This window comes from Borostomias antarcticus (assembly GCF_949987555.1).
Source record: "Borostomias antarcticus genome assembly, chromosome: 18".
Lineage (NCBI taxonomy): Eukaryota > Metazoa > Chordata > Actinopteri > Stomiiformes > Stomiidae > Borostomias > Borostomias antarcticus.
Window position 1 is genome coordinate 4,205,838 of NC_140251.1, and position 13,324 is coordinate 4,219,161.

General features: G+C 49.8%; 1 protein-coding gene across 1 annotated transcript in view; it reads left to right on the top strand.

The window, feature by feature from the left end:
* LOC311320592 (UPF0606 protein KIAA1549) overlaps nt 1-9,548 on the top strand; it is a gene marked incomplete at both ends in the record, with an annotated part of 36,103 nt that extends 26,555 nt beyond the window's left edge. The window contains 8 exons of the mRNA XM_084452379.1: nt 383-591; nt 801-1,030; nt 1,502-1,646; nt 3,258-3,578; nt 6,978-7,024; nt 7,364-7,512; nt 9,014-9,168; nt 9,318-9,548. Of these exons, the coding sequence (XP_084308505.1) occupies nt 383-591; nt 801-1,030; nt 1,502-1,646; nt 3,258-3,578; nt 6,978-7,024; nt 7,364-7,512; nt 9,014-9,168; nt 9,318-9,548 (1,487 nt within the window). The remainder of the gene's footprint in view (nt 1-382; nt 592-800; nt 1,031-1,501; nt 1,647-3,257; nt 3,579-6,977; nt 7,025-7,363; nt 7,513-9,013; nt 9,169-9,317) is intronic.
* Nucleotides 9,549-13,324: the final 3,776 nt, after the last annotated feature.

The window sequence follows — 13,324 nt, forward strand, 5'->3', positions numbered from 1 at the left end:
CCTGAGGGCTATCTAAATTAAATGGACTCTTATTGACTATTTTTCTCACACTGTAGGTCATCCTTAGCTGGGTTTATCTATCTGTTTGGACATAGTGAGCGTTCTTACCCTTGTTGTTGTTTTATGGCTGTATTGTTGTTTTTTAGTGTTGTTGTTGTTGTTGTAATATATGTTGTTGTTGTTGTTGTTGTTGTAATATCTGTTGTTGTTGATCCCTGTGTGTCTTTCCCTCAGGTTACTGTTGGTTAAAGTGACATTAGACAGGTTAAACCCCTATATCTGTGGTCTGACCGTGGTCTGACCGTGGTCTGACCGTGGTTTGACCGTGGTCTGACCGTGGTTTGACCGTGGTCTGACAGTGGTCTCCGTCTCTCTGCCTCAGGTCCTCCTCCCCTGAGCGGACCCCCAGACCAGCAGCTCTCCTCGGCCTCCATCTTCGAGCACGTCGACAGGATGTCCCGCCCCGCGGACGCCAATAGGCGGCTGACCAATAAGATCCAGCTGATCGCAATGCAGCCCATGCCTGTCCCGCCCTTCCTGCATCCCGTGGCCAATGGCAGAGTGCCTGACAGTAACAACATGAACATGGAGGTACGAGCGTGGATTATGGTTTTAGAGTTGTCATGGGGACACCTCTTATCGGGGTTGCTGGGCCAATGTAGTGCAGCCTGAACTTTCTGCCAGATGTGTTTCACTGAAGTGGGAATGTGTGTGTGTGTGTGTGTGTGTGTGTGTGTGTGTGTGGGTATGTGTGTGTGTGTGTGTGTGTGTGCGCACGCACGCGCGCGCGCGGCCAGCAGTTCCAGGTGGCATTGAGGCACAAGTCGGAGATCGAGCACCATCGCAATAAGATCCGCCTGCGAGCCAAGAGGAAGGGCCACTACGACTTCCCCGTCATGGAGGGCCTCGTGGACGGACCCGACCGGGACCAGGACCAGGACCGCCTCTACCACAAGGCCCAGCAGCAGATCGACAAGATCCTGGACCCAGACATGCACATGCCCTCGCTCTTCACCGAGCCCAAGAAGAGGTCAGGGGCTCACCAGGGCGTGGCATGGGGCGGGGCAGGGCGGGGTGGAGGCGTGTGTGAATGGAGGTGGTAGGGAGCGAGTGTGTGTGTGTGTGTGTGTGTGTAAGAGGGAGGGGTCAAATTGATTGTACCTGAGAGAGAAGACATGTGTTTCTTACTGTATGGGTGGTGGTGAGTCATGTACCTCTCTGAGTGGGCAATGCTAACGTTCCACCAATCAGAGAAAGAGGCCGGCTATGGTTGCTGGCTACCAGGGGTAAAAATTAACTTTTTGGCTCACGGTGAGTCACCTGCCAAGGGGACTGTAGATGAAAAAATCTACCGGCCAAGTTTTTTTTTTTTCAGATAGCCTTCCGAAATCTAGTCGCCAATTGGACATTTTACCTGCATTTGGCCGGTGGCAGGTGTTCATTTTCAGCCCTGCTGGCTACTGATGGGTTCCTAACCGGTGGAGGTGTGTGTGTGTCTCAGTGGCCGTGGGAAGCGTTCTCCCAGGCAGAGGAAGAAGCAGCAGCCCAACGGAGCTCTGACGGACGCAGACAAGGACCGGCTCATCTCCAACGACAGCGACGGGACCTACCGCAAGTACCCCGGGGTCAGCAACGTCGCCTATGTGGTGGGTACAGTACACACACACACACACGCACACACACACACACACACACACACATACGTGAACACACACACACACACACATGTGAACACGCACCCACGCGCACACACATGCACGCACACACATACACACACATGCATACACATTCAAAGGCAAAATGTAAATCAAAGTGCCCAAATGTTCTAATGGAATAGTTCTTAAGTCTTGGTCCAGATGCAGATTTAACACAGTTCTGTGTCAAACTTTAAACAAACAAACAAACAAACTATAAACAGGCAATGAAGGGGAACATATTAAGTGTTTTATAAAGAGTAGGTAAGTAAGTAGCCAGTGGCCCATAGGGCAGGAGTCTATCTCCTGATTGCTTAGCGTGAGGCAGCTTGATGTACAAGTCCACCCCCTGGACATGACGCTAGTACGTCACAGGGACTTACCCCCAATCCAACCCTTGATGCTGAGTACCAAGCAGGGAGGCATTGGGTACTATTTTATAGTCTTTGGTGTGACTCGGCCGGGGATCAAACCCCCAACCTCCCAATCAATCAATCAATCAAAGCTTTATTTATATAGCGCATTTCATACCCAGAGGCAACACAATGCGCTTTACAGAGAACAAGGGAGGTGGGCAGACATCCCACCCCTACATATTCCAGAGGGAAGCAAAAAAACAGTAATCACCCGGGGGCCAGATAAGTGAGCTGTAAAAATTCTTCCCTGACCCCTCTCAACAAGGCGATCAAGCAAGCTCCTGGAGTATGTTTGTCTACCGGCTAAGAACATTTATAGAGCAATAAATAACATTAAATTACATTTTCAGAGTAAGAGAGGCTAATAACATCATAGGAGAGACATGGCAAACATTGGTGTATGTCTGTGTGTGCATAAATGTGCCTGGGCCCAGATAGAGGCAGGGTCAGGGTTAGGATCGGGGTAGGAAAAGGATACGGACCCGGGTTAGGGTGAGGGGAAGGGGATCTGAGCCCAGGACTGGTGTATGTCAGTGTGTGTGTGAGTGTGCCTGGGTCCAGGTAGAGGCAGGGGTCAGGGGTAGGGTGGGGGTAGGAAGAGGATACGGACCCGGGTTAGGGTGAGGGGAAGGGGGTACTGGGCCCAGGCCTAAGGCCGGAAGTGGAATGTTGTATGTCTGTGTGTGCGTGCGTGTGTGTTAACTAATTTGCTACGACATCTGCAGCAGACACGGGTATCTATCGGACTCAGGGGGGTCTGCTGGTGACAGTGGGGCATCCACTGGACCTGGTTAGAAGATAGGAGGGAGAGAGAGAGGCACTAGGGAGAGGGGAGGCAGAACAGGGTTAGTAGCACACGGAGCCATAAATAGAGCAATACATTACGTCAAACTACATTTTCAGAGCAAGAAAGGCTAAGAGCATCATGGGAGAATCTCAGGGCAGACACTCCGCAAGGCCACTGAGCTGTTTTATAAAGGATAATATCTAATAATATCTGACTGAATTTAGCTTGTCTTTTCATGTCATTGTCCTCTCCTCTCCTCTCCTCTCCTCTCCTCTCCTCTCCTCTCCTCTCCTCTCCTCTCCTCTCCTCTCCTCTCCTCTCCTCTCCTCTCCTCTCCTCTCCTCTCCTCTGTCGTCTCAGTCGGACCCTGACCAGGCGGAGCCCAGAAGCCCCTCCCCTCCGGATGATGTATTCCTAGGCCCCTCCTCCCCGCCCCCGGGGCACGCCCCTCCCCCGCCCCCCTACATGCCCCCGCAGCCCTCTATCGAAGAGGCGCGTCAGCAGATGCACTCGCTCCTGGACGACGCCTTCGCCCTGGTCTCACCCACCTCGCAGGGCAGCACAGCCGGCATCACCCTCCCCGGGGTGGGGGGCAGCATGGACCCCCCCAGCTCCAGCCCCCCCGCCCGCGGACCCCGGCCCTGGCCCCCCTCATACCCAGCCCTCAGCCCTTTCTCTGGGGTGAGTAGGGCGTCTGGCTCCCCTTGGCCTCCACTGCACCGTCTCTGTTGGTTTAACCATCACTTCCAGCAGACTAGCTGCTTTCTTGTTTGATCCTGTGCATTTGACGCCAAAGAGGGCTTTCTGTGAATCTGAGACCCGATTAAGTTAATTAAGTCCTACGTTTGCGCCTACTGTAGCATTTACACTACCACGGCCAACACCAAGCTCGCACCCGGAGGCGGATCGATACGGCCGGAGCTACAGTACGTTTTGGAGGTCGAAATTCTGAGCTGTGTTCTAGTGTAATAGACAGATCCGGAAGCTTTTGTAAAAACAATAGGAATAGGGCTACAGTACACTGTAACGCTGTTCACTTCACATTAAACCAATCAAACAGGTGATTTACGAGTTTGAGTTATATACAGTAGTAGCCTATCTTAGTCGATACTAGTTAATATAAATTTGGAAATAAGAACAGGAGTCACGCAAAAAACAGCAAGCAGATAATAATGTGGGATATAACTTAAACTGTAGCTATTCAATGTTTAGCCTACAGGTTCCCCCCAAAAAAGTAGACATTTCAAATCATAACCCAAACAAGAGTAGACACTTCAAATAATACTTTCCTTTCAAAAAAAGTAACTGGCAAGCTAAGTTAAAAAGCCCTTATTGAGATATGGCGCTATACGCGAGAGTAGGCTCACCAGCTCCGTTTGCATTCCCGACCAAATAGCACCTACATAAATAAATAAATAAAGGTGAACAGTTAGACTATAACATTGTTATCACAGCAGCGCTGATTGAGATTGAACAACTAGAGATTGAAATAAAAGTAGGCCATCTTTTTGGATTCGTCACAACAAAGATCATTTTAAAAGCAAGGAATGCGCACCAGACACAAAACACAAATGGAGATGGAATGTATTTGTTGGGGATGGAAATGTATTTGTTGGTTACTGTTGGCGTTGGTTGGGTGGCTCGACAGCTGCATTTTAAATTCACGACATTATAGACTATGCTACTAGCCAAGAAAAATACACCCTTGATTGCTGTAGCTCAAACCCGTAAATCACCTGTTTCAATTGCTCTTTAATAGCGCTGTGATATGCGTTTGCAATTTTGCGTGTAATCTCGGATCGTTTTCCTCGTTGAAACACGTAGCCATGGACCTCAGCGCTAGTGTGATCCAGGCCTGAGCTGAGGCAGAATGGAGTCCTGGGAGCTGGAGTTTTCCTCTGCTATCTCGTGGTGGGACACAGTTCACAGCTAATGCATCGGTGGATAGGTTCCTCAAATGGATACACACAGCAACAAGTACAGTAGGAGACTAGGGATTAGACAGTATCACCACCTACTCCCTTTCAACAGACTCTCGAGGCTTATCTTATCTGATACACCACACACACACACACACACAACACACACGCGCATAAGTGCTCACATGCACACACACACACACACACACAACACACACGCATGCATACACACACACACGCACGCATACACGCACATGCACACGCACACACACACACACACAAAATGTGGAACCAGGAGATTCCGCTTTAATCAGGTCCCCTAAGATACTAATCAGATAAGGAAGTCTCCATCTGTCACTCCTACTACAAACCCACTGACTGACTGAACACACACACGCACACACACACACACACACACACTTACACACACAGGCTGCTTTGGTCTGGTGATTCGCCACGAGGCACAACATGTCATCTACACCACATCTCTTACAGTACCGTTTAACATGTGAGGTGAAAAAACTCGACTCTGACCAAGCTGGAAGTAGAGCAGGAATAGATCAGCGGACTGTCGTTGTCCCAGGGTTCAGTCATGATCAGCGCACTGTCGTTGTCCCAGGGATCAGTCATGATCAGCGCACTGTCGTTGTCCCAGGGTTCAGTCATGATCAGCGGACTGTCGTTGTCCCAGGGTTCAGTCATGATCAGCGCACTGTCGTTGTCCCAGGGTTCAGTCATGATCAGCGGACTGTCGTTGTCCCAGGGTTCAGTCATGATCAGCGCACTGTCGTTGTCCCAGGGATCAGTCATGATCAGCGCACTGTCGTTGTCCCAGGGTTCAGTCATGATCAGCGGACTGTCGTTGTCCCAGGGTTCAGTCATGATCAGCGCACTGTCGTTGTCCCAGGGTTCAGTCATGATCAGCGGACTGTCGTTGTCCCAGGGTTCAGTCATGATCAGCGCACTGTCGTTGTCCCAGGGTTCAGTCATGATCAGCGGACTGTCGTTGTCCCAGGGTTCAGTCATGATCAGCGGACTGTCGTTGTCCCAGGGTTCAGTCATGATCAGCGCACTGTCGTTGTCCCAGGGTTCAGTCATGATCAGCGGACTGTCGTTGTCCCAGGGTTCAGTCATGATCAGCGGACTGTCGTTGTCCCAGGGTTCAGTCATGATCAGCGGACTGTCGTTGTCCCAGGGTTCAGTCATGATCAGCGGACTGTCGTTGTCCCAGGGTTCAGTCATGATGGTGGCGCAGGCGGGTGTGATGAATCTGTTGTGTTTGTATATCTCATCCGCGCTCCTGCATAGTGTATAAGATCAGACAGTGAGAGAGAGAAGCACACTGATGGTGTGAGGAGAACTTGTTTTTGACGTCAGCAGCAATATGAAACATTAATGCTATTTGTGCATCAAAGAGTTTTCTGAAGCACACTGCCTGTGGAGGCCGACGGCTTGGTCGGTGCAGTACTATGCAGTGTCTTCTTTGCTTTAAATGAAAGAAATCCGTCAACTTATCACGCTGATTCTGAGGTACAACAGCATAGGGCATTTGCTTTAAACCAGACCGATAATATAAGTTGATTCTTGTATTTATTTTTTACACGAGTAAAGAGGTCTTAGTGATTTTCTGCGCATGTCTTGAATAAAGGCCAGAGACAACAGTGTTTACCTCAGAGCAGGGTTCCAACGCGGGCCTATAAAAGCCATTTTGCCGTGCGTGTTCAGGTTCAGAGGTTTAACGCGCTCTGGACGGTCGGTTCAGAACGGGAGCAGACAAGCCCTCCAGCTGTTTCACATTCAGAGAAACGCCAGGGCTTTGTGTGAAGGCTCGTACATCTATAACGTACGGTTATCAGCATGGAGACAGCGCTCACAGACCCCGCCATAGCTCCTAGTGGACGTGCTTAACCTTCTGACCAGGGTTACTGTGTGGTGTACTGTTGATTATTATTATATTATTATTATTATTGTTGTAGTTGTTGTTTTAGTGTCCTAGTGTTAATTATACTATACAAGGTCCAGACTGACCCTGCAGTCTAGATTCCTCGGCTTAGACCTGATGCTGTGTTTTGCGCTAGTCCTGACAATGTGTGTGTGTGTGTGTGTGTGTGTGTGTGTGTGTGTGTGTGTGTGTGTGTGTGTGTGTGTGTGTTCTCTCCAGAGGTATGCAGAGTTGGGGTTATCCCCTCCGTCAGTCCTGTTACAGAGGTGAGTGTCTCTCCCGAAGTCTCTCCTGCTGCTTGACTGTACCCCCATCAATGTCTCTCCATGGCTTCTGCTCATCTTATTGTATATAGATCAGCTCCTACTGTGTGTGTAGCCCCAGACTCCTGCCCTCTTGTCTCTTGTCAACATAGGCAGCCATGCAGAGATCACAGCATGCTCTCATGAATGATTGCTAGAGTAGCATCTTTATTTGATGAGTTTAATGGATCAGCTCTGGGCCATGGTCTCCCAACAGGCTCGTAACAGAGAGGCTGCTGCCGGGTAGACTGAAGCAATATTGATGTATAGTACAGTATATACAGTATGTGTGTGTGTTACCAGGCAGGGCTTGGGGTCTGGCTACCTCCCCCCGGGTGACGCAGCAGGCCCCGAGGACGTGCTGCATCCAGACAGCCTGTACCCCAGCAGGGGACTGCACCCTGACGACCTGCCCTCCTCCGCCAGACCTCGACCAGTAGGGGGCTCCACAGGTATGCTCTCTCTCTCTCTGTCTCTCTCTCTGTCCATCTCTCTCTCTCTCTCTCTCTCTCTCTCTCTCTGTCCCTCTCTCTCTCTGTCCCTCTCTCTGTTCCTCTCTCTCTCTCTCTCTCTCTCTCTCTCTCTCTCTCTCTCTCTCTCTCTGTTCCTCTCTCTCTCTCTGTCCATCTCTCTCTCTCTCTGTCCCTCTCCATCTCTCTCTGTGTCCATCTCTCTCTCTCTCTCTGTCTGTTCCTCTCTCTCTCTCTTTCTCTCTCTCTCTCTCTCTGTCTGTTCCTCTCTCTCTCTCTCTCTCTCTCTCTCTCTCTGTCCCTCTCCATCTCTCTCTGTGTCCATCTCTCTCTCTCTCTGTCCCTCTCCATCTCTCTCTCTCTCTCTCTCTCTCTCTCTGTCCCTCTCCATCTCTCTCTGTGTCCATCTCTCTCTCTCTCTGTCCCTCTCCATCTCTCTCTCTCTCTCTCTGTCTGTTCCTCTCTCTCTCTCTCTCTTTCTCTCTCTCTCTCTGTCTGTTCCTCTCTCTCTCTCTCTCTCTCTCTCTCTCTCTCTCTCTGTCCCTCTCTCTCTCTCTGTCCACCTCTCTCTCTCTCTCTCTCTGTCCCTCTCTCTCTCTCTCTCTCTCTCTGTCCCTCTCCATCTCTCCCTCTCTCTCTGTCCCTCTCTCTCTCTCTCTCTGTCTCTCTCTCTCTCTCTGTCCCTCTCTCTCTCTCTCTCTGTCTCTCTGTCCCCCGCTCTCTCTCTCTCTGTCCCTCTCTCTCTCTCTCTCTCTCTCTCTCTCTCTCTGTCCCTCTCTCTCTCTCTCTCTCTGTCCATCTCTCTCTCTCTCTGTCCCTCTCCATCTCTCTCTCTCCCTCTCTCTCTCTCTCTCTGTCCCTCTCTGTCTCTCTCTCTCTCTCTGTCCCTCTCTCTCTCTCTCTCTCTCTCTCTGCCCATCTCTCTCTCTCTCTCTCTCTGTCCCTCTCTCTCTCTCTGTCCCTCTCTCTCTCTGTCCCTCTCTCTCTCTCTCTCTCTCTGTCCCTCTCCATCTCTCTCTTTGTCCCTCTCCATCTTTCTCTGGCTGACCCTCTCCATCTCTCTCTCTCTCTCTCTCTCTCTCTCTCTCTCTCTCTCTCTCTCACACACACACACCACCAGCTGGGTAAGCGCTAGTCTGAGTCACCTCCCGCCAGGATCTCAGAGAGCTAGATAAGTGGGATCAGATGAGCTGAAGACCAGTAGGAGCTAAGAGCTAAGCATCAGCGCGCTCCGTCTGGGGATGAGGTGCCAGAGCGCGAGGGCTGCCAGGGTCCGAGGGCAGGCAGGCGGGAGGCGTGTTTCACCTCGACGCCAAGCGCTCACCTTACCTCCCTGTGGGCAGCTGGCAGCCAGAGAGATGCGTCTTCCCAGTGAATTATTCAACTCGCAGTCGCACTAATATGAATGGACAGGGCTGTGTGGGGTACAGTGAAGCAAGTAGAGTGCATTTAGACGCGTGTGTGTGTGTGTGTGTGTTTGTAGGTGTCCAGCTGCATCACCTGACACAGGTGGGACTGCCCAGCCGTATGAACGGGTACGCGAGCGGGGGCAGGCCCCCCCCAGGGCAGAACGGGGGGACGGCTTGGAGCCCCTACGCCGACGAGGACTTCTCCAGGCTGGCGCCCTCCAGAGACGTGGTGAGTTTGACCGGGCCGGCTCTGTCCCGTAAACCTCCCATTTCCAAAGCTGTCGTTTCCTCCTTTTCTCCCTCCCTCTCTCATTCAGCGTTTCTCTTCTCTTCTTTCTCTCTCTCTCCTCCTGCTGCTGCCGCCCGCGCCCTCCTCAGCTGCTGGGCTACCCTGACTACCCACCATGCTCTCTGTTCCAGACACCCAGGTCAGGACCCTCCGCCCCCCCCGCCCACCTGGACGCCCACGGCCTGGGCTACCCCTCCTCCTCTGTCCAGGAGCAGTCCCCTCCCCCCAACCACTCCTCCGCCTCCCTGATCAAAGCCATCAGGGAGGAACTGCTGCGGCTCTCGCAGAAGCAAGCGGCCGTGTCCAGCTACCACAGCTGAGGCTGCCCCCATCGACCCCAACCCCCCCCCCCCCACCTCCCTGAGAGAGAGAGATAGAGAGAGAGGGAGTGAGAGAGCGGAACAGGAGAGGGACAGGCTGGCGGAACCCAGGAGAGAACCAGACCGTCTACCTGCGGGAGTGCCAGGCTGAACCCAGGAGACTGCAACACTAACAGCCGGTCACAGCTATCAGGCAGCCTGACCGGCATCAGTCTTACAGCGGCCTTATAGGCAGCAGTCTGACCACTCTGACAGCAGGTCTGACCACCCTGACAGCAGGTCTGACCACTCTGACAGCAGGTCTGACCACTCTGACAGCAGGTCTGACCACCCTGACAGCAGGTCTGACCACTCTGACAGCAGGTCTGACCACTCTGACAGCAGGTCTGACCACCCTGACAGCAGGTCTGACCACTCTGACAGCAGGTCTGACCACTGACAGCAGTGTCCGCGTCTACGCCGGCCTCATGGCTCTGGGACTGACCTAGTCCCCCTAGGACGCCCTGCCGGAACCCGGACAGGCAGTCCTACTGCACAGAGGACAGTCACAGTGTGCTGGACAGTACTGGACCAGTCCTAGTACACTGGAGAGAGAGAGGCCGTGGAAGGAGAGATGACGAGTCGCTCCTGTCGAACCCTTGCCCCCCACGGATCCTGGAAGAGTTGGTTTTCTTATTTGAGGTGTTATTATTTTCTTTCAGTCTCTCTTGTTTTGTTTTTTTTATCAGCAGTCTATGGACAACGTTATGAGCAATGTGGTGTACTGGATTGTATTTTTCATGCTGCCTTCATGGACATTTCTGCAGTAGGACACCAATGACTGCAGGTTTTAATACTACAAATATTTGTTTCAAATTCTCTGTTTTGTAAACATGTAACAGTAAAAGTACTGTAAACATGTCCGTTATTATGTTACCTTACTTATCGACCATGCAGGTATTGAAACAACCGTAACAGGGTCCGTGATACAGCCTGAGACCCCATAATGGGGGTCAGTGAAGGTTCGGTTTAGAGGCGAGGTCAGCTTGTTAGTTGAGATGAAGATCTGAAGAGCTGTCTCCCATCAGCACCGTCCTCCTCCTCACAGCCATCTACCACTCAGCTTCCTGTCTGCTGCCATCACCCACGGTACGCCTCGGTGTCGTGAAAGACTTGAGCTCCCCTGTCCAAATCTGTCTGCTGGACAACTTAGACCAGGGGTCACATCAAACGGATAGAGACGTTAGACACGGAGAAACGTAGCTGACTACAGCAGTCCCGCCTGCAAAGCCTGGATATGACCCTCTGACCTCTGGGAGTTTGGCCCCAGCCCTCCCGTGTGGAATGTTCCGGGGTTCGAGGCTTACCTGTACAAAGACACAAGATTGCGGTACACCTGACCACATCCGCTCATGTCTTCAGCAGTGCAGTAGCAGCATGAGGTTCAGTATTACTCCCTTCTTAATGCAGTATTCAGATATCCGTTTGCTGGTACAGTGTTTTGTTTTTTTGGTGAGGAGAGGAGACTGTGGTATATATGTACTGTACTTCTATTCAGTTTACTGTCAACTTCAATATTGGTACAGTATGTGCTTTTGAATTTATTCTTGAACAACCTTGCCTACTTTTTAAATTCCCTGTGTGTCTGATCCTTCTGTGTGTGTGTTATTTTTTAAACATTTTGTTAATATAACTTTTATTGACAGGAACTCCCGATGTATTCTGGTGCTTTTGGGGACTGAAGTGATATTTTATTTAATTGAAAATAAAAGAGAAAAATATTGATTTTGGAATACAGGGTCTGGAAAACACATTTATTGATCGGCCTACCTTTGATGGACGAGGTTTTCAAGTATCAGTGTAACCGTGGAGACAGATAACTTTAACAACTTGACCGCAGGGGTGGGGGGTCGATAAGGGACTGACCTGCACTAGCTGCTGGACAAGAAACACTTCTAATGAGGCCTCCTGATTAGAGCTGGGTTCAAAAAATCGATTAATCGATTCTGAATCAATGATTCAGAATCGATTCATGAATCCCAAAATTGATCTTTTATTTAATGAATGAATGAATAAATGAACGAATGAATAGTTCATTAATTCATTCAATGATTCATTCATTCATTCATTTTTGGAAATCAGTATCGATACCCAGCCTTAGTATTGATGTGTTGCATAACTTGGCAGTCATGTAATTAAGGTTACAGCTAAAAAAAAAGGTTTTAGTAACACTAACTGAATCGATATTGAATTGAATCGAATCGAATCGTGATAATCGATTCTGAACCTTGTGAATCGGAATCGAATCGATTCTTGAAATTCGACTCGATACCCAGCCCTACTCCTGATGCCTACCATGGGCCTTAAGGACAGGCCATTCTCAACTCACCCATGCTCTGTGATCTGGCAGCCATCTACAGGTGTGGGTCACTGCTGGTTCTGTGCTTCAGGGTAGTGTCCACTAACTAGTGGACTAGTTGAAGGGATCAGTTAGTACAGTCAAAGATGGACACATATTAAGCTAAGAAGAAGTCCTTTCAATGGAGATTATTATCCATGATATGTGTCGGGGATGAGGCTCCATCTGTGTCTTAAAACAGTTATTTGGCCTTTTTATACAGGCCTTCTCCTGGTTCTTTGGTGTTCTTTGTTGGTCCAGAGATTTATAGAACTCACACTGTATGCCACCCCCTGCTGGTACAGTAACGTCACTGCATCATCCATGTGGTTTTGTGTTTATCCATTTTTGACTGTTGTCTTGTTGTTTTTTTGTTTAAGCTTTTTTTAAAAGCTTTCTTTGTTTGAGTTTAAGTGTTGGCTGGCCCAACCTGATATGTGGTTAACAATTAGCATGCTTTAATTATTGTTAAATGCTTGTTATGCTTGTTTCATTTCCATTTTGTGTTGCGCATGCTCTTCCAAAAATGTTGCAAATATGAAATATTGTTTGTGTCTGGAATCATTAGTGCTGTATCTAAACTATATACATGCTCCTTACAACTGTCAAAACGTCGGCCTTTTCATTGGGACTCCTGTTTTCTGTCAGAGAAACTGTAGTACCAGAAACAACCAAAGGGTGGCGCCATATTACAAGACACTGTGACATGTCATTTTCCCCTTGACTTGCCCTCAAATCAGAGACCACTCCTTTTCTGCTGGTGATGTCATCTTTTTTATCAGGACAGATGTGCGTGTGTGTGTGTGTGTTTACCACAGGTGAATATGTACTCAATGTTCCTCTCTGAATGTTCATGCTGTAGAAGGAAAGGGAATCTGGTCAAGACATTGTATTATGAAGGTATGTGAATGTGTACAGTACATCACCATAACCATAGCCTTTAAGCCCAGGTACGCTCTAATCAGAATGGCAACCCTGAGGACCTCCAGGTGCATTGTGGGTAATCATGACCCAGCAGGTTCGCGAGAAAGTTATGCACATCCGTTTAGTGCTGGTGCATGACAAAAAATGATTAGGCTAGTTTAAAATCGAAAAGTCCGCACAATAGCTAGTGCAAGTTTTACCGTGCTAAAACAGCGTTTCGACCAGAGCTCGTCGACCTGACGAAGACCCAAGATCAAAATGTTGTTTTAGCACGATAAAACTTGGTGGAGCAGCTGTTGTGCGGACCTTTGGATTTGAATCATGACTCAGCTGTCTGTGGGTTCAGGACAAATATATCCGTGAAGTAGATCGATAACATGGAGCGTTCTGTAGTCCTCGCTGTCGCTGGGGAGCAGCAGCTGCTTCCTGGGTGGGGAGTGAACCTGACAGAACATCAGGGAGACTCCTGTCAGAT